This window comes from Anastrepha obliqua, chromosome 1, assembly GCF_027943255.1.
Source record: "Anastrepha obliqua isolate idAnaObli1 chromosome 1, idAnaObli1_1.0, whole genome shotgun sequence".
NCBI classification, from domain to species: domain Eukaryota; kingdom Metazoa; phylum Arthropoda; class Insecta; order Diptera; family Tephritidae; genus Anastrepha; species Anastrepha obliqua.
In genome coordinates, this window is record NC_072892.1 from 103148547 (window position 1) to 103171379 (window position 22833).

The window sequence follows — 22833 nt, forward strand, 5'->3', positions numbered from 1 at the left end:
AAATTTATTTAAGAAATATTTTTGCTCGTGCGCCCACTTTTTTTAAATGTTAGTCCAAGGGTCTATTTTTTCCTTTTTAGTGAATGGGTATGTTCGTTTATAAAAATTAGCTGTAACATTTAAACCAAGCTGTGAAAGTTAAAAATGGCTGCTTGATAAGGTTTAGAATTTACGATTTTTTACTAAGTGTTTCCTACTTCAAATCATTACAAAAAAATATGGAAAAGATTTTACAAATTATTTTGAAACTAAAAATATTCTAAGAATAATGTAAGCGAATAGACTCAGCAGGTAGTCCAACAAAACGAAACATCGACTACAAGCACTCTGTATGGCATAATTTAAACAATTGATAGATAACTGAATATTTTTTCGCCGTTGTGAGACCTTCTAAGTACGCATGCATAAATTTTTTCCCAGCAACTCTGTTAACTCATTTCTCTAAAAGCTATAAGAAGTTCTTTGTTTAGATTTCAGGAAAATTGTTTCCTTACAAACAGCAAATTATTTTAATATATTAATTTTTTTTTAACAATCATGTCACACTGTACTGGTGCAGGCGTTCATCGGCCAACAGTCAACGGCAAAAGACTAAACCGACTGGCGGTTGAGTGTTGCAAATAAAGCAGCTGTCAGTATTCTGTATGTCTGCTCTCATATAAAGCGTGTCTTGTGTATGTATACTCGTGTGTAGAAATGTTTGTATGTATGTACTTGTATGAATGTATCCTGGTGTGCGCCCTTCAATGCGGTTTCTCCCCATATGCGGTAACTCTGTTACTACTAATTAATTATTTTAATTAAATTGATATGAGGCAATGCAGTGGGGAAGATATAAACGTACGTACACCAGATATATTTTTCCAACAAAATACAAACGACAGAGCTTGAGATGGAGTATGTTAATTAGTAGTAAGATAATAGGAAAATTTAACCTAAAACAGCGGCAGATGAATTATTTTTAACCTACTTTTTCTCTTATATCTTTTCTATAGAATCCATCTGTCGCAAGTAATCACACCCAATTAGCGCCCATAAATGATGCCCGAAATTGATCGCGACACTGTTGCGGAAATGGTTAGTGGAGCACATGCGCCTATTTTCAGCACCGCCGCACTACTCGCCAAGGAGCAGCAGAAATTCAAAACACACTCCCGCCTACAGGCGTCCCTAGCCGAGCAGGAGCAACTTAACATGGCCGCCGCCAGCTCATATGTCTATCAGAGTCCTTTGACCATCCCACCACACGGCCACCCGCAGTACAATAATTTCGGCTTAAATAATAACAATATTGGCGCTTTAAATCACAATATGGCAGCACAGCATTTGGTCTCTAGCCATGCTTGCATTAGCCCAAGTAGCAAAGAAAAGCTGGCTAATCTGCTGAAAGTGCGCGACCCTGAACAGCGCATTGCGGGTAATTTCCTACAGAAGACACTCGAGTCCACGCCGCGCCCCTCGCCCACCAGCCTATACACCAATGGCAATGGCAGTGCGGTACACTTGGGGGCAGCTTGTTTATCTGCACCACCAATACACACACCTCTTTCGCCACCCCCACCACCACCGCCACGCGCCAAAACCCCACATCCACATCGTTTGGATGCTGCGCCGCCTTCAATCAAACCAAACAAAATACAAAGTGATCTCGAACACAAAGCCAGCAATGCCCCAGATAGCTGGCATCCGCATGTGTATGCGCGTCCACCTATGCGACCCACTCCGCATGCCATTGCGGATATTCTTGGTTGGCGTGGCGTCTCTTCGCCGGGTCAGCAACACATTTTGGCTGCCAACAACAGCAGCACCACCATAATGCAACGCGAAACAATGGATGAGTCGTCCAATTCATCATCGAATGCTGCTATGCCGCTGCCTCCAGTGCCCGCCAAATCGCCAAAAAGTATACTACGTAATTTTCAGCAACAGTTTGCGCAGCAGCCGAAATCGCCGCAACGTGAGCCCAGCCACTTGCGTAGCGCATCGGTGAGTGAGGCCAGCGAGGATGATGTTAATGGTGGCATATTGGATCAACCATTGGATCTGTGCGTGCCGAAGAAACCACGCGAATCGCATTCACCCCCACCACATGTGAAGCAAACACAGATATTGGCAAAGGCGGGCAGCAGTAAGAAAGGTGAGTCTGCTGTTTTACCCTATTTTAGTATGATATTTTTTATGACATGGAGATGGGAATTAGTTAAATTTAGCTTATTTAGATCGGAATTTCTAGCTCTCAGAACTTGGTTGTCTTCTCAAAAAACGGACATTGGGAATAAAGACTGTTCCGAAAGACTATTCCGCAAGGTTCCGAAAGATTTTTTTAATTTAGTTTGTTGTGTAATTGTAACAGAGAGATAAGGAATTTGCAGTTATTTACGTAGCACTTCGCATTAATTTTATGCATAAGTAATTAATTCTACAAATATCATGAAAAAGGAACCATTGCCAGGTCCGAAGCAAATCACCTTCAACTTATTGAACATTTTAACCCCACTCTACTTTGAACGTACTTTTTTCTTCTTTTTTTATCTGTCACATAAATATGAATGTTCTTAAATATGTATATGTCTATTTTTTAAATTGTCTAATTATCATAAACAAACTATTGGAAGAAAACCTCCAAATAATTATTTATTTTATATATATATCATTATTTATGAGAATATTTTATACAAAAGCCACACGAAAAAAGCCTCGGTCGTGCAACAGGATTAGTGGGAGTGGAAGGAAAATATAATCCGGCAAAGATTCAATTCATAACTCTACTTATCTTAGACTGATCATATCAAAACAGAAGGAGCCAGAACTGACGAATGGCGAGTGTGTTGCGTTTCATCAAGATAACGCTGGGTCACACTTCTCTATGAAAATCTTGGATGGGGGTCATGACCGGTATACTACTGTGGGCAAAAAGTAAGGTGAACTTGGTTGTAAAATGAAAACTCTTTATTTATTCTTGTAAATCAATTTCATCCCCTTCAAAATAATCCCCTCTCGATGAAATACATTTATGCCAACGATTTTTCCAATACCCGAAACATGCCAAATAGTCCATTTCCGGTATAGCAGCACCTTCTTCGATTCAGCTTTTCTCTCCTCAATCGACTCGAAACGCGTTCCCCGGAATGGTCTCTTGAGTTTTGGGAATAGCCAGAAGTCTCATGGAGCCAAATCAGGTGAATACGGTGGTTGCGGAACGATATGCGTGGAATTTTTGGGGAAATGGTCACGAAGAACGAGTGCAGTGTGAGACGGTGCATTATCGTGATGCCAGAACCAAGAGTTGTTGGCCCATAATTCCCATCTTTTTGGAGGAATTGCTTCACGTAAACGAAGCATAACGCTCAAATAATATTCCTTATTAACAGTTTGGCCAGGTGGAAGGAATTCATAGAGCACCACACCACGAAAATCGAAAAAAACGACTTGACGTGCTCTTTTCGGTCTGGCCTCGCCTTTAGCACGATATTCGCTTGATTGGTCGGTTGTTTCAGGGTCGTAAGCATAAATCCAAGTCTCATCTCCCGTAATGATGCATTTGAGCTTGTCCTGATAGTCTGAAAGTATTGTTTCACACACATTAACTTTTCCAAGAAATTGAGAGTTTTCGGGACCAAACGAGATTTGACTTTTCGTAGGCCCAAATGGTCTTTCAAAATGGTTTTCACAGATCCTTCTGATATTCCGATCATATCAGTAAGGTCTTCAACAGTCAACCGACGATTTTTGAGCACTAACTCCTTCACTTTATTGACGTGTTGGTCATCTGTTGACGTCGATGGTCGTCTGGAGCGCTCCAAGTCATCAACACGTTCTCGACCCTTTTTGAAGTCTTTGTTCCACTTATAAACATTTTTCTGCGACAAACAAAATTTGATGGCACTTCTCTGCTCAATCAAATCAGACATTGTAAAAATCGAAAAATGCACTCTTGGTAAACACAAGCGTAAATATATTACTGATAATGACGTTCACATGAAAGTGCTGCCAACTCATGAAAAAAATAACTAGCGCGAAATTTCAATCCCGTGCAATTTGACAAATAAATTCACCTTACTTTTTGCCCACAGTAGTATTGTCCAGAACTGGCATCAATCGAAGTTTGGAAAAATTTCTTGACGGAGGCTTGTGGAAATAAAGTGATCAGGTTTTTTTGCAATAGGGGCGAGGACTGGTCTTCAAAATAGCAAAACAGACGAAATGTATCGGACAAAATGGCTCGTATTTGAACGAAATCGGGTAACTCTAACAATTCTTATATTCGCCTCTTCTCTGCTCGATTAAATTGACGAAAAATTTGCATGTGAAAGCAACAACAAAGTTATGGAGCAATATTCGCCGCCTCTTAAAACTGGTATAACGCACTTTTTTACTGACAAATGTAATTTTAGGCAGCTCTATTCCAGCGCTGCCAAGATATGTTTATTTATACCAGTTGCTTCATCTCACTTACGCTTGGCGAAAAGAAGACGCCTTATATTAAATTCAAAAATGTTCAGAACTGTTCATTTCACCAATTTGAAGAATATTTATAACAAATTTTTTCCAATAAGCAATTTCTGATGTGATATATACATACAAAATTTAGCAATTACTGTGAGAGGCTAGACCGATATATCTACGGAGAATTTTTTTGCTATAGGCCCAACTTTAATTTATTCCAATATTAACAATAACTGAGGATGAATGGTCGGAACCTTTCATTACATCTTCAGCGGTGCCACAAGGCAGTATTTTAGGGACTACTCTCTTCGTTGTATTTATTAATGATACTAGTACCTGCTTTTCATTTGCCAACTTTCTTTTGTATGCTGGTGATTTGAAAATATTTTCTGCTATTAGAAAAAATGAGGATGTTCTTATGTTGCAAACGGAAATTAATGCGTTCGTTCGCTGGTGCAGTAACTCTGGCATCTCTCAAAATATTAAGAAACGTTTTCATGTCACTTTTGCCAAAACTCAAATGTTTTCCAGTCATCTTACAGCATTGATAATACTTTACTTCAATCTGTTCATGAATTCAAAAATTTAGGGGTGATCTTTGACTCACGTTTTTCATTCAACAGTCACATTAACTTTATTGTGTCGACTTCTTACTCAATCTTAGGTTTTATACGGCGTAATATAGTAGTTCGATGTTCTTGGACCCTTACACACACAAATTACATTTTACTTCCTTTGCTCGCTATAGATTAGAATATGCAACATTTATCTGAAGACCTTGCCACCAATTTTCTATTAAGAGAATTGAACGTGTACAGAAGGTGTTCCTTAAATATGCTCTTAGGTCGTTAAAATTCTGAAATCCTATCACTTCCTATAATTCCCGTTTGATTTTAATTAACTTAAAGTTAATCTAATTAAAGAAGAACTGTTCATCCCTTTTACATGGCATTCACTTTCATATTGCTACTAGATCTCTACGCAATACTTACCCATTTCATATTAAATTTCTTAACAAGGGGTTATACGCAGTTCTTTAAGGGGTTATACGCAGTTATGAAGCAAATAAAAGACGGGTTGTCAAGGATTTATCCTGAAGAAACTTCAGAATATTTTAATTTGAAAATTTTTGGCGGTTATAAAAGCATCCTTCAAGAATGTAACAAAATTTTTTATTTATGAAAATGTTGATTATAGAGCGCGCTGCAGGCGATTTCTGGAACCTCCTTTAAAAAAAGACGATTTACGGTGTACATCGTAACTCAGGATTGGATTATCTGAAATCAAAAAACCAAACAAATTTTGTTAATATATTAGATTATCTAGTAATTAATCGTTCGGCTAATCAAAATAGTGAATTTTCACAAAATGGCAGCTTTTAAAAGAAATGATTTCGATTTTTAAAGAAGTTACATTTCCTTGGTAATCTTTTAACTCAAGAACCGCCGAACCGATTAACACAAAAATTTCAGAGTTCTTTTCTATCTTTGAGGTGCAGCCGTTCCTGAGTTATGACATTTTATGTGAGTAATGGTTTCCTCTCATACGAAATGCCTGTAACATTTTATGTATGGTGGTGCGAAGCCCACTGCGAAATGCTAGTTGATTATAAAATGGAAAATAAGTATCAGATTTACAAAAGGAACGATTAATTACTAGAAAATGTATCTTTAAAGATTGAGCTAAAACGGTTGACCGATCAAACAAGCCGTTTTCGAGATATCGTGTACACCGACTTGAAAAATGCCGTTTTGAAAAAAACACGTTTAAAGTTTCAATACCTACCTTAAAACGTGCTGAGGCATCTCTACATATTTAGGTATAACTCCGAAAGTATTGCTTAGATCTACTTCAAATTTCGTGCGTATACTTTTGAATATATGTACATTACAAAAATGCAATAAAAAAATCGATTTTTTTGAAAGTCATAACTGCGTATAATGAGATCTCGAGTTGTATTCCGCTTAACTTTTCGGTTTCAAAAAATGAGTATTATAAATTTCTGAACTCAGTTTTTTTTATTTATTTAATAATTATCTGTAGTAATTTAAGCTCGTATTAGTTCTAAGTGGTCTGTAAAAACAATAATTACGTTTTAGACTTGAAATAAACGAAATAAAATTGTGCTTAATTTTATGCTGCTTTCACAAACCATCGGTTCTTCGTGAGCATTCGATTTACTCAAACCTGTCAGTGCTACCCATAAAACATACAAATTAAAACTCTGCCTCTACGAACATTTCTACAACAGGATTTTATATGAAATTTGTAATGTCGCAATGTTGACTAACCTTTCACCACCGTACCAGGGAGTAGATTAGATATGCAAATTAATAATAAATATACTTGAAGTGTAAACAATTAAGTGTCTAGTGATTTATTTCTCAAACTAGGTAAACCAACTTATATTTTTTGCTGGTATTAATTGTTTGTAATGCTTGAATACTCATTTGCATATACACCGGGATTGAAAACAAAAACATAACACATTTCAGTTTTTTATATCTGATCAGCTGAGTACTCTAGAAAAGTATCTCTCACAACCGATTTCTCATCTGCATATCGCAACCGATCTAATCGAATTGTAAATGTTTCACACGAACTTGAAATTGTAGAAGGGCTTGAATGACTAGCAGCAGGCTATCCAACGCAAGCTTTAGATGTTTGGCCGAGTTTCTCTGTCAATTTGTGATGTGTACCTTAATGTTGTTCTACAAATGAGAAACTTACAATTGTATGCCACCTGCCAAAGGCGGATGAGTTTTTAAAAGAAGCTTTTTCAAACAAAGATTTGATACCGTATTTTTCGGTGTTTGACCGAGCACCTTTTCCTATTTGTGGCGTGCGTCTCGTTGTTGTTCCACAAGTGGAGGGACCTAAAGTTTCAAGCCTACTCCGAATGGCAGATATTTTTTATAAGAAGACAGAAATACACTCGGAGGTTTGCCATTGCCTGCCGAGGGGCGACTGCTATTGGAAAAAATGTTTTCTTCATTTTGACGTTTCATCTAGATTTGAACCTACGTTCCCTCTGAATTCCGAATGGTAGTCACGCACCATCCCAATCGGCTACTGCGACTGCTATTAGAAAAATAGATTTTTATCGTTTGTTGTTTAATATTCTTAATGGGTTTCGCGCACGAGACCTACTGAATGGTAGTCGCTCACAAAGCCATTCGGCTACGGCGACAACACAGACATTTACACATAATTAAATTTGTATTTTATTTGCAAAATTTATAAGCTATAAAATAAATAGACTTTAGTTACTTGCTCGCTTAGAAGGCATTGAATTTTTATTTCATTACATCTGTCTTCCAATTTAAATGCTTTATAGTGTTTGCTTTGACCGCACTTACCCATAATTATGAATTAATATAATCCTGGTATATTTACATAGGAGTGTTTGTAAGTTACAAGCAAGAAAAAAACAACTATCTGTGCCACTGACACTTACGGAAAAAATAATAGAACCGCGATATTTTTACCGATTTTCAACAGTTTTCTTTTATTTTTTAATTTTCATTATTTTTTTTTATTTTTTTTATAAAAGTATAGGTCATCATACAAATGAGTATAGAGTATAAAAGTATGAATATAAAAGTATAGATCATCATACAAAGCTTACAATTTTATACAAACTAAAAATAAAATCGAAAAATTTTCAAACCCTTAATTGGAATTAAAAACAAAAATTAGGTACGCCATTTCATAGCCCATTAATTTTTATTTAAAGGGTTTTTCAATAAGGGCGGGCAGATGTTGAAATGGAATAAAATGGCGTTTGCTGTGTGGCACGTAGCGTCGTCCTGCTGGAACCACATGTCGTCTAGGTCCATATGGTTCAATATGGGTCATAAGAAATTGGAAAGGCCACCACGTCTACCGAAAAATGGGCGCAATGCGCGCAACGTTTGCGTTAATGAGCACTCATTTTGATAATAAAGTTTTATCATTTGAACGTGCTGTTCAATCGTGTAACTTGCCATGATGGCTTGGCATAAACAACTGAATAATAAACAAAAGATTTGACAGATGTCACCGAAACAAAATGGCTGCCACAGGGCGCCAAAATCGACCCGCGCCAATTGAAAACCCCTATAGTATAACAAAATGCAAGTTTGAAGTACCTCAAATATCTCGTTGATTTTTGAGAATTCTTTCCCTGACGAATGCACAACAGATGTCAATTTTTTTCAAATTTTGTTCAAGAGATGCGAGATTTATTTCTTAAATATAATCTCTTTCAAATATTGGCCGCAACTGCACCGCAATTTGGTCATCCGTAAACACCAATTTTGAATGACTCACTGGAGGACATAACTTTAGTAATGTTGGCCTCCAATGCCTCAATCGAAGCTGGTTTATCCACAAAGCATTTAGATTTTATATACCCCCACAAATAAAAGTAGAAAGGTGGGATAACACACGATCTTGGTGACCAATCCACTGGTCCGGGACGAGAGATAAATTGCTCACCGATACGACGACGCAGTAAATCCATTGTTTCACGGGCTGTATGGCAAGTAGGCGCGATGGCCGTCTTGTTGGAACCAAATGTTGTGGAGATCACGGGCGTCAATCAAAAATACAGCATCAAAAAGTCGTTTATCATGGAGCTATAGCGTTCACCATTCACTGCTACATTGGCACCAGCCTCGTCTTTGAAGAGAAATGAGCCGATGATTCCTACAGCCCATAGGCCGCACCAAACGGTTGTCTTCAATGATGATAATAGCTGTTCTTGAATGGCTTCGAGTTGCTCTTTAACCCAAATATGGTAATTTTGTTTATTGAGCCAAAAATGGGACTTATCGCTGAACAACATAAGTTGGCCAGAGTGCGCGATGAACACTTTTCACAGAGCGTCGATTTTCGTAATACAATCGTTCGATTTGTAAACGTTGTTGAGGCATGAGTCTTTTCATGATGAAATGTCAATGAATAATGAAAAAATTATGTATTTAGTTTGACAGTAGTCGCGCGTGATCTGTCAAAAACCCCCTATTGGAAAAAGGACCCCCAATCTGATCACCCTTTACAAAGAAAAATTATTCCAATCAACTGATTAGTTTTTAATTTAATAGGTACTACTGATGTTTTTTTACTACATTTTTTCATATTGCCAAGACCCTCTTATAGACCACTTCAAACCACGTTAATATTAACATTCCTGGATGGATAACCTTTAAAATGCGTAAAGTCCCATGCAAATCGGAACATTCTGGGCGAAGTTATTACATGACATGCGTATTTTGGGGTTTTATTATTGTATAAAATGTATAGATTTTTTGTAGAACGATTATTTATGAAAGAATATCAAACATAAATATAATTGGCGCTTACATTCTTTTTCTCTTTTGGAATTTGGCCGAACTCCTTCTCCTATTTGATGTTGCCCCACAAATGGATAAAATATATAGAAGTATTTAGAATTAATGAAAAAAAAAACACTATCCTATTATTTTGCTCACAAGTGTGCGCATGTAGAATCTATTTCCGATTAATTAATTGCACTGGCAAGTTGTTTCACAGTCATTCTGGCTTTATCTGACAACTGAATTTTAAATTGAATTCTCACCTCGGTCCATAGAAAAATTAAGTATTTAAACGTAGATTTATTACTTTCTTATGCCTGTATTGCATGCTTATCAGCGAGATTTTGATTATATTGCATTTATATTAGCATAAAACATCTACTCGAGATTTGGCTTTACGGAAATGTTGGTCCTATTCTACGAAGTGTGACTATTAAATAAGCGCATTGAAGCTGCTATAGAAAAAATACGCGTACGCCACACCCCAGCAGCGCTCGTACTTACGGCCAGCTCGACCTATATTTTTCCCTTTCCATTTGAGAATTGCATGCCATTAAACCAGTCTGTGAGGTTCTTGTAATCATAGACTTAAGGGATTAGAGGTAGTCTGAGGCGCGAAAAAATACCATTTTCAGTCTTTTTTTCAGTCAATTACTTTATTTCACAAAAATAAAAATATAGCATTCGATTTCGATAGTTTCGACTTGACTTTAGCAAAATTTTAAGAAAAAAATTTAATAATTATAAAAGTTATCGCTGTTAGTGTGGAACCCGTTTCTCCAAAAGACCCTTGCGGTGATTATCACAAGTCCTTGGAGATTAATATAAAATCAATCGGACAAGAGAAATTAGTTTCATTAATAGATAATCTTTTTTTTTTTTTGTTTTCAAAATTAACAATATGGCGGCCTCAGGAAATAAAAACAAATCGAAATTTTTGAAAAAAAATCATTCGATCAGGCACGAGTTTTTTTATATTCTTCAAAAGCAGTATACATTTTATTGAAATCTACGAAGCGGTTCCTAAGTTACAGTGATTACCAGTTCAAAAAACATAGTTTTGAGAAAAAGGTATTTAAAGTTTTGCGAACGCTACTGAGCGCCCGAGCGCCTTTTGCTAGTTGTTGAATAACTCGAAAGGTATTTGGCGAATTCACTTCAAATTTTCAAACAATATTTTTAAGTTATTATACTTTAAGAAAATTCAAAAAAAATACAAATTTTTGAAAATTCAATGTTTCTGCTTGACATTCCCATGCATTCGAAACACACCGGAAAATCGACACAAAGCGCGTTAGGATGTTTATAATAAATACAGAAAATATTTTTTTTTTGGCTTGGGACTAGTAATCAACAATTTTTATACTCGTACCCGAGCATTCGTGCACAATTTGCTCACATAACGATTGTATATAACAGCACAAAAGAATCGAGATATGCAGGAGGAATGCAGCCCGTCAAACAGCTCTCTGTGATTTTGAAGGAATCAGCTGATTTACTGACGTCACATAAATTGTGACAGCGGTTTGTTTATGAAAAAACTGAGATTGTGTTGGTGATATACGAAAAATATCAACGCAGCGATTAGTCCTCAAAGTAGCAGGAAAAACGACTGCCTGAAAAACGACTAATTGGACGAGTGTGTGTATACGTGTAGGATGACGTGGCAGCCGAAGTTTTTCTCAGAATTTTGCTTCAGAGGGCCAAGTCTTGTAATAGGTATATCATCCTTGGATTTAGCGATTTCCATCTCTCGAATGGGGATACCGCGTACTCAATCAAAAATTATATATTTCAATAAAATTTTGTATTTTTATCTCTCTTTGTTCGAGGTGATTTGGTATCGGAAATGTTTGAAATCGGTCAATCATCACGCCCACCTGCCATGTACCGGTAACTTTCATAAAAAAAATAATATAATGTAATAAGCGAAACCAAATTAATCAAATTTGAGACAAATGAGGAATAAAAATACGACACAAGTTTAATAAAATTTAAAAAAATATGCTATTCTATGACTACTTTCGGGAAAATGAGTGTATCGAGATAACGACTTAAAAAATACCAAACACCCAAACTTGGTACAAGTATTATTCATTTCATACTTCATTTCATTTAGATACGACATTAATATGGTTTAGATCGGATGACAACCACGCTCACTCTTTATATGTGAAGACTAAATTTTCGTCTGTTTCTCTGTTAATTTTACCATGTAACATGTATGCGGGTATGAAGCTCGATCCTACCTAATATAAAAATACTTTCTAGCCCTTTGTACTGCTATGGAGCAGCTGCCGAAGCCGAATCATTTTATATGAGTTGATTACAATTCACATGACACATGAAACACCAAGAATAGCGGTCGCCCCTCGCCAGCCAATGACAAACCACTTAGTGTATTTCTTCCATTCTGCCGTTCGGAGGCGGCATAAAATTGTACGTCCCGCTGTTTGCAGAAAAAACATCAAGACGCACAAAAAAAGTAAGAGGAGCAGCTCCGCCAAAAAACGCAGTAAAAGGTGCAAAGGTCAATAATTATAATTATTATTATTAGGAATATAAAAAAAAGTGGAGAAAAGTTATCCACAAAGTATTTCTGCAAATTTTTTATTAATAAATTTCTTGCGATTTCTAATTGTTAATGAGAATCAAAACAGGCTGAATTTCGGTATGTCCTCCACTTTGTGAAATAAATCACTTTATTAATTATCGAAATTCAACGAAATACAAATCAAATAATGCGAAATAAAAAAGTGCCTTGTCTCTGGAAATAAGCTAACACAAAAACATGTGTGCATGTATGTGTGTTAATTGCAGTCAATGATCATTCAAACGTAATTAAGTTATGCATTTTGGCGAAATAATAATTTTTACCATCAACAATTGGCAGCTTTAATTGAAAACATAAAACCCCACATACATTTATATATACAGTGGAGTCGGGATATATCCGAGAAAGATACAGTGAAGCATGTACCAGAAGCGTTTGGTACAAAACTGCGGATGAAGAAACATGTTTATAGTTTAGATGTAATTTCCTAATTGTATGCACAGAAAACTACGAAATTAGAATGTCTATGCCCCGAAAAAGATTTAAGGAGATAAGTGAGTGGCTTGGCTTCAAAAACAAAACATAAGCTTAGTCATAAGTTTGAGCAGGTGCTGGCATCAGTTATTAAGCCCTGAATCAACCTTTTGGCTACCGGAGGAAGATACCTTTTCCGCGCTTGCTTATAAAGCAAGGAAAACAATGACTTGGCTCCATAGTAAACTTCCCTATCACTGTCACTGGTAGCGTGATTTATGGTCATCTGGACGGTCTACAATCGCCATGATTGGAACGTAGTGAGAGCAAAGCTTAACGCAAAGTTTGGTAACACCAGAAATGGAGTTCAGCAACGTGGAAGAATGGTCCAGAGCAAGTTGTAGGGGGCATGTAAGGCGCTTCAGGTCTCGGCTGCAGCAGATTAATGCAGTTGACGGAGTTCACATTAAATAATTTTCAACTTCATCTAGCGTTTGGAGTTTTATGCAATGCGGCTATAAATAATATTTTTACTGGACGGTGTAAACCTTGCACATCCAATGAGGCGACCCTTATAGTGTTTGAGAGAAAGATTCTGCGGAAGATTTTTGGACCTTTGCACGACGAGTATTACAGATGATAGATCAAGAAGCTTACAATGACATAGAGATGGTGCAGCAAATAAAGATCCCGCGGCTTCGTTGGCTGGGTCATGTCGTCCGAATGGATCCAGAAGCTTCGGCTCTAAAAGTAATCGGTGCGGTACCAGCTGATAGTAGCAGAGGAAGAGCGAGACCTCCTTTACGGTGGAAAGATCAGGTGGAGAAGGATTTGGCTTCACTTAGTGTGTCCAACTGGCCGCCAGTTAGCAAGAGTAAGAAACGAGCGATGCTGTTGGTTGAACTCGGCCAAAATCGCTAAGTGGTTATCGCGCCAGCCACGTAGAAAAAGAGGCCTTGCACAATTCCATCTAAATGACCTCTACAGCAGGCTTTACAGTGGTTCTTCATTATATGATATTTTTCAGTAGAGTTGTGCGAATTTTCTCGTTTACGTGACCAATGGCAACTTCAATTTCATATTTCACTTTTCGAAGCAGCTCTAAATGGCTGGCAGAACATTTATCTTTAACGGTGCCACACAAAAACTAGTCCAATAGAGCCACCTTGCAGTTTCTAGGCAGCCACTGTTTCGATCGATATTTGATTTAAAATATTTTTTAATTTTATTCAAGCACAAAGCGACCCATTTTGTAAATGTCTAGCCATAAATTGAATTTCTGATACCTTAGGGATGTTATTTTAGTAGCCGGAAAAGTAAAATCCATAAAACGATAGTTCCAATTCCAAATGTTAGTCCGACCACCCTGTACGACATTTGCACTCCCATTGTACCCAGATGGTTGCAAATACTATTAAATATACATATATCGGATTTATGCCGACGACCCTGTGTACATACACATGTATGTATGTATGTGTATTGTTCAATTGAACCATTAAACGGTAATCAGTGACTCGTTGTAATTAATCAAAGTGGCACTTTAAATTGCGTGCATTCAGCCAAATTGATGAAAGTCACTTCAAAACGAGTAAGTAAATAAATACTTCGTATGTATTGTATTATATATGTACGTGTATGTGGGTATACATATATGAAATTGCAATACAAAAACAACTTTTTACACCGCACCTATTCAATTCAATTTCACTTAAGCGCTTTTTAATGACCTCATAAAAATGCAACGTCCTACAATTAAAAATTAAAATCAACAAATGAAAAACTGAAAAAATACACATTGATTGTTTTACGCACGCATACACGCAAATGATGAGCGAAAATAGCAACAACAACCAGCAAACAATAAAATACAAATTTAATAATAGATTGGCATACGTACACATGTGGCTGTTTTGAATGTGTGTGAGAGTGTGTGTCCGCGCAAAAATGTTGCCATCAATTTGCCATAATGAATTTTACAAGAGAGTTGAGTTTCATATTAAAAATGGGTCACCGCAAATACCAAAACAATTGCCCAGCAGCGATTGCAATTGTTTCGTGGCAACGGTAAAATGATATAACTGCATTGTGCATAAAAGTACTGCATACAGTCTATACATATGTATATGTGTATGTAGATATGTATGCATACCCTGCAAAAAATGCGACTTGTCCGGGATGTGTTCGCTGCAAAGGAACATGCGACTAACCCCACTTTTGATTTCCCTATATGGAATGAACTGCTGCCCTTTGGTTTAAGCAGATCCGATGAGGAGACTAATTGTACCTTTTCGTACCAGAACGTGTGCGAAATGAGACTAGTCGTTTTCGAAATTCGAAATTTATAGCTATGGCTCATTATTAATGGATTAGGGGTAGACAAAATTTTAAAAAAATTGGATTTTTATTTTGTTGCATTTTCTTAAAGTATAATATCTTAAAAATATTGTGTGAAAAATTTGAAGTGAATTCGACAAATACTTTTCGAGTTATTGAACAATTAACAAAGGGCGCTCGGGCGCTCCGTAGCGTTCGCAAAACTTTAAATATCTTTTTCTCAAAACAATTTTTTTTGAACTGGTGATCACTGTAACCGTAAAAACCGCTTGGTAGAATTCAATAAAATGTATACTGCTTTTGAAAAACATAAAAACTCGTGCCTGCAAATTTCGATTATTTTTAAACAATTAATTGTCGGTTTCTTCCTTGAAAATCTGAAAAATATTGTTAATTAAGAAAACAAACATCGATCAGGCACCAGATTATTTATTAATAAAACTAATTTCTCTTAACCGATTGATTTTAGATGAATTTCCAAGGGCTCTTGATGACCACCGCAAGGGACTTCTGGAAAAACGGGGTCCACACAAACCGCGATAACTTTTACAATTATTAATTTTTTTTTTTTTTGAAATTTTGCTAAAGTCAAGTCGAAACATGATGTATTAATACTTTGTTTTTATTTTTGTAAAATAAAGCAATTGACTAGCAAAACAAATTATTGAAAACATAATTTTTTTCCAGCCTCTGACTACCCCTAACCCCTTATATTGGCAATGGAACAGCCGATGAGTTATAATACAGAAGCACCACATTTGAGTTCGAGGGCTCAAATCTTAGCAAAGGCAAACTAATTTTATTTATTACTTTTTACATTTTAAACGCTTTGAAAATTTTGATATTTAACTTCTTTTTAATTCAAATAAATATTACAAGTAAAGGCTGTTACTAACTTCACAGTCGAGATATTTCGTAGGCACATGCATTTGGCTTGCAGTGGAATGTTGCTAGCAACATTGATTGGCAAATGAGAAGAAACATCAAATTTATGAGCTTCGAGCCGAATGGGTTGGTGCGTGACTACCATTTGGAATTCACAGAGAGAACGTCGGTTCGAATCTCGGTGAAACACCAAAATTAAGAAAAAATTTTTCTAATAGCGGTCGCCCCTTGGCAGGCAATGGCCAACCTTCTGCCATGAAAAAGCTGCTCATAAATGTCGCCAATTATACCTATATCTAGGTATATACATAAAAGAAAGTCATGTTAGTTACACTATTTATAATTCGAGAACGGCTGAACCGAGTTGGCTGAAAAATGGTGGAGAGGTAGCTTAGAACCAGGAGACGGACATAGGATACTTTTTATCCCATTCGAACGCGTTTCCGTGAAGTCACTATAAAATGTGGTATAACAAAACGCATCTGATATGGAATAACAAAACGCAAATGACAGCTAAACGTACTTTTGTCTATGGTTAAGTATAAAATTTGATAATATAAATTTTGTCACAAATATATAATCACACTAATTTGTATTCTCTTTGAATCATCATTATCAATGCCGCGACCAAGACGATCATATCTGTTCCGACAAAGCCGTAATGCAAGAAGGATACGAAACATTGCGAATGAAACGACTGAAGAAGCACAAGGAATTGCCTGTGAAGAGCGCCGCGTTAGTATGGCTCGACTTCGTGCTTCTCAATCACAGGAGCAAAGCGAGACAGCCCGTGAAACGGCTCGGTTGGCAATGGGAAATCGTCGAGCAAATAACAGAGATCAACAAGTAGATCATTTTCGACGCACAAGAAGAGAATTATCAAGTGCTGGTTTGAATCGAGCAGCGTTTCGTAGTAATCATGTTTCGAAACATAAGCCCACCAAAACTTTGCAACGGTACCGGTACGCGTTTGGTGGTAAATAAATTGATGAACAATGTGATTTACGCGACGATACTCAAAGGAAAATTCGAAGGTGAAGAAGTTCTCATTCCGTTTGAGTTTAAAAGACTTCAAATTCCGACCCGTCTTGCATTCGCCATGACCATTAACAAATCACAAGGCCAATCCTTGAAAGTTTTTGGTCTGAATCTAGAAAATCAATGTTTCTCACATGGTCAATTATATGTGGCATGTTCACGGGTCTGAAAACCATCTGCGTTGTTTGTTCTTGCACCTGATAGTAAAGCAAAAAATGTCGTGCTTAACTGAAGAGTGCAATCTATTAAAGCTTCATTGAAATAGTTGATTAATAAAAGAATTAACTTAATAAAAACAAAAATCTGCTTTTTTATTGCCTCTAGGGCGGAACAAAGTTCGCCGGGTCAGCTAGTATATATATATTAAATACGCTTTAAAGCGCTTCATTTAATTCGCTTCGTCAATACCACACTGTTTCTGAGCCTCGGCAGTGTCACAACATCATTTTAGCAAGCATTGTTTATGTCTACCCAATCCAAGGTTGTATTGAATACTGACATTGCCTCCTCCGATGTAATTTTATTCGTATTTGGTATCACGTCGTTACTTCATTCATTGACTGTTACGTCGTCTTCATTACAGCATTCTTAATTTAAAGCTATGAGTTCTGAATGAGGATCAACAATCCATCAGATTGGGAGACTTGTTGCAATGGTTCTACTTCCCGCAGCAAAGTTGCAATGAATTTAATATTGGATGCATCATCAGATAGTAAGCGTAACTCCGAAAGAGGAATGATATCGTCACAATCCCAATCAGACGCTTTTCAAACAGTTTTTGAAACGATGACTGAATCGAAGTTGCAGAAAGAGCACCCCATTTATAAAACTAAAAGTCATATTTCATTTTTCAACTCGATATTTCACAGTGACTCATGGATAATTTCTCCACGAGTAACAAAGTGACTTAAGAGGAAATTTTTGTAGTTCAATTTAGTAAGCCTTACAACGTAACGAGGAAAGCACATTACCGATATTTGACCGTTGTAGGTCTTTAACTCGGGATGGCATGGAGCATTATTAATAAGAAGAAGTGTTTTTCCCGAAAGATTTTGGGCATGAAATAATCGTTTTTTACGCTCCTTCTGCGCGAATCCTTGTGCGCTACAAGAGTTTTATCGGGTAAGAGTTTCCAAAATAAGCCAGGCTCATCATTATATATCTGCTCTTTTATCAAACTTAAATCCATAATTGTTTTGTAAAATTTGTTCCAAACTGGAACCAACCCAACCATTGGTAGCGGGGAAGCCTCCAGGTTTAACCTGAATTTTGGCATGTAACAACTTGTCTTTCTCTTTTAGCATATAACTTGGAATCAGCAAGTTTTTGGCCATTTGATCCGCAAACCAATTGAACAACGCCTTTTCCATTCATGGAAAATCAGAAATCTTAACAGCTTTCCTTTTATCTGGTTCAGATTCAGATCGCGTGACAAACTTCTTTATGGACTGTTAATTTTTTTAAAACGAGTTATTACGAGTGCTATTGATTGGTTATTTACCTTTTCATCTCAGCCTCGTTACTTTCCAACTACGAAAAAGTGTTTCGAAATTGTCCAATTGATAGCCCTCTGTACCCTCTGGAGACTAATTCCGGTACACTCTTTTTAGAGATTAGTCGCACAACTGTATGCAGGGTATGTTTTGGATGTAATTTGGTGAGAGAGTGATTCAATGTGTTTGGCGAATTGCCGCCGAGTGAAATGAAATGCAAATAAAGTGACTTCGAATATAAAATGCAATCGACCATAATGCCGGACACGCTGCAGCAACAACAATAGCAGCGATAAAATTAATCACAGTTGCATGCAACAGCGCAAAAAACATGAACTCAGTCAAAACAAAAGCAACAGCAGTAGCAACTGCAACAAATAACGAACAACACCATAACGAGCAACAATGTAAATTGTTAAATCAATTAATTTTATAGCAATAAAAAGCATTTGGCAATCAAGCGCCTTAATGCTGTGTAAATACAAAAAAAAAGAAAATATTAATGTCGATAAAATGAAATATGTATAAATGTGAAAATGTAATGAAATTAATCGTTGAATCGTCAAGTAGGCTATAACCATTAATATCGTAAAAATGCGCTGATGATTTCATGAATATGAAGTGATGAATTTCACGATTTGCTCGAAATCACCAGCGATCGATTGAGCTGAATATTTGTTCAATAGTAGGCTTTTAGGTCAGCTAAGTCAATAAAAAGGATTTTATTAAGAATTTATTTTTCTTGACATACAGGTAAGCATTTGCACAACATTTTGCTAAATCTTTATCGCAAACTATTAAAACTTTAACGTGTGACGGGAATGTCCGGAGGCGTTTCAGAAAAAAATTGTTTACGGTGTACATTATAAGACGCCAAAGAATATCCTAAAACAAGAAAGTTAAAACGCGTTTGTTAAAGGAAATGTTTCTCGTTGAATTTTTTTAGTATCGACGTGTCGCAATATTTTCTAAAATGGAAAAAATCAATTATCGTGGAATGATTTATTTTTGGAGGGTTTAAAAACAAAGGAAATTTAAGAACGAATGTTGAAAGTGTATAAGGACTTTCAATTAGTACAGTAGAAAGACGAGTTGCTGAATGTAAATGTGGTCGTTCAAGCCTTGAAGACGATCCACGCCAAAGACTTCCAAAAACAGCAACAGCACCAGAAATCGTAGAAAAAATACGGGATATCGTATTGGAAAACAGTAGAGCGGCTGAAAGAGATTTAGTAGAAGCGGCAGAAAGAGATTTTGAAGAGATCTCAGCAATTTTTAGAACATTTCCGACAAGATAAAATTGATTTTGTTTATCGATTCATCACTACGCATGAGACTTGGGTCTATCACCATAATCCTAAATCAAAATAAGAGGTTAAGGATTGGTATGAACCTGGTTTCTCAGTTCCAAAACGAGTTCATGTCCAGAAATCGGCCAAGCAGGTATTACCATCAGTTTTTTGGAGTGCGAAAGGAATTTTGTTTGTGAGTTACTTTACTTGCAAACCGTCAAAACAATAAATTCTGAATATTACTCTAACCTTTTAGACCACCTGATGGAGGAAATTTGAGAAAATTATTTTTCATCAAGACAATGCACCGTGTCACAAGAGCATTTTTACAATGGCTAAAATCCATGGATTAAAGTTCAAAATTTGAGCATACGCCGTATTCACCAGATTGTACCACTAATGACTTCCATCTGTTTCCAGACCTAAAAATTTTTCATCAAATGATGAGGTCATAACAGCTGTGGAAGCGTATTTTGCAGCCCTTCTAGGTTCTCACTTCAGAGATGGAATTCATAAATTGTAACCTCGTAGGAACAAGTGATTGATATTCAGGGAGACTAAACTGAATAATAAAGTGTATTTCAAACTGTAACAGTAATCGCCGTAACAAAATCGCGTAAGCGGTTATCGCGCCAATTAAGAAGAAGAAGAACAATTTTTATGTAATTAGACTAATATAACAGAAAAGTTGTTTATTTCTTCTGGCTTAGACCAACTTTTATTGCACAGACGACTGCATTTGCAAAAATTATAAATATTCCAATAGTGTGACTAATTTCACGCCACCACTTTAACACAAGTAATTAAAAGAAAATGTATTTATTTGTTCTGTCTCTGAGCCATTTTAGCCTTTGTAGCGTTCATCATGAAGAGCATAAGAAAAGTAAATGTACTCACTTCCAGGAACACTCCTGTAAATTAGGCTGAGGTCGAGCTAGCAAAGACCTGAGCCATGCTGCAGCGTATAAACTTTGTCCGTAACGTGAGCCTTCCTTTATCTTGATACAAAATTTGGCTTGGATCAACTTTAAACGAACAGACAAATAGACGATGCAATAGAAACGACGTGCGGAGCGACGAGTCATATCTGGCTGATGTTCGATTAAAAAAAGAGGTTGTCTGTAAAGTCGGTTTGCTGACGATAGTTAAACGTCAACGTCATAAGAAAATATTGATGTAATGGTTGCAATTTTCACAACAAAATATTAATTGTATTTGTTTGATAGATATTTTGTATGGATATAGAGAAGAAGGTAAATGGAATCGCAATAGAATTGATCAAGTTACATTTACACAAACGTGAAAAATTACGAAACATTTATCAAATTCATGAAAGATATGTTCAATTTCGATTGTGCATCAGATGTTAATAAGTCAACAACACTAAGAGGCAACATCATCGATTTGAAGGCATATGCAAATACAAATATGTGAATTTATATACAAATGCGCATATACATACATATATATGCTCACTCAAGTAGGAGAGAGCCAGATGTCGAACGTTGCCGAATACGGGGGCCGATTGTGCTCTTTGCCGTTCATTCCGCGCTTTCGCTTGCAGTTCAAGCAAGGTAACGACGAATGAGCAAGATAACGACACATTTTTTCGTGCGTGCAGCCGGCTAAATCGAATTATAAGACGTTATCACGTCAAAAATATCTCAGCAGAGATTACTCTCTTAAGATCGTTTCTATCACATTGTGTCGCAGTGGGCACTATCACTTGAGAAATCACTGAATATAGAATAGATGGATAACGCCGAGTGCAATCTTTACCATTGCACATTTCTTTTCCATGTTTTTTTGTTGGGACAAACTAGCAAATACAGCACTTAGAAAACATTAAGTCCATTGTACTGCACTCGGGTTCCCTTTTTTTAATTTTCCTTAAATCGAACCGACCTCCGATGAAATCTGAGTATATTTTGTGGTGCCAAGGGGCCAATGTCGTCGCTTATTAAAACATCAGTACCAAAGATCAGTACCTGATTCGAGCTAAGACCCGGCAGACGCACCGTCTCATCCTCCTCTCCACATGCTCGGCAGAGCGCACTGTTTGAGATGCCTACCTTTTTCATGTACTTCGCCCATAGAAAGTGGCCCGTCATCAGTCCAACCAGCTGCATACAGTCTCTTCTGCTTAATAGCAGGAGAATCTGCGACAGTCGATCGGACATGACAGGTAACATCAGATTTGTCCATTTGCGGCCTCTCTCAGCCTGCCAAGCTCGCTTGTGGGTTGAAGTAACACATTTGCTTTGATGGATGCAGAAGTGAGTGGCAGTACGGACTCCGAGCCAAAGAAGTTGGCCTCAGAGCGCCTCCTAGCTAATGATTCAGGGATCTCATTACCCGCGATACCCGCGTTCTGATGCCTTCTATAACAAAATTCAAAAGAATTTTTAGTCCATAGCTCATAGGTTTGTATTTCAGGATGGTGATTTTTAAAATTACCTGAATACTGGCCACATTTAGTAAAATTCCTCTAAATACTGCTTTTAGTTGAAATTCATAGAGAAAAGGTATGGCAACTTACTATTTGCAATTTGTCGAATTATGGAACTAATTGTAGAATGAACTATATTTTTATAAAAAAAAAAATAATTAAAATTCAAAAAGAAATAAGTAAATGGTAAAAATAATAATTAATAAAATTGTCAATATAAGAAAACAAATCAGGAGAAAAGTTTGCAAATACCCTACGGTTTCGCCACTTAACCAAAGCAAAGCGATTGGCAGGCGTGGCTATCACCTTACCGCTTGAGCAGAATTGCAGCGGACAATGGGAAACGGGCTGACCCTAAAATTAGAACACATTTAAGAGCATGAAATTCCACAGAATTGCTGCAAGGACAGATTTCTTGCCGTCGGTTATTTTTACGGCGTTAAAATAATTCGGCTCATTTCTATTTTCTCCGACGGGTCGAAGACTCAAAGTTGCTTTTCTGATTACTTGATGACTGACAATTTATTTGTTTACAAGCAACAGGAGG

The 22833-nt window shown here is 36.8% G+C and overlaps 1 protein-coding gene across 1 annotated transcript in view; it reads left to right on the plus strand.

Moving 5' to 3' along the window:
* The first annotated feature begins 999 nt into the window (after positions 1–999).
* The window catches only part of LOC129253444 (von Willebrand factor A domain-containing protein DDB_G0286969), a 103465-nt gene continuing 81631 nt past the window's right edge, over positions 1000–22833 (plus strand). Inside the window, exon 1 of the mRNA XM_054891815.1 lies at positions 1000–2137. Within this exon, the coding sequence (XP_054747790.1) occupies positions 1039–2137 (1099 nt within the window). The 5' untranslated portion in view covers positions 1000–1038. The remainder of the gene's footprint in view (positions 2138–22833) is intronic.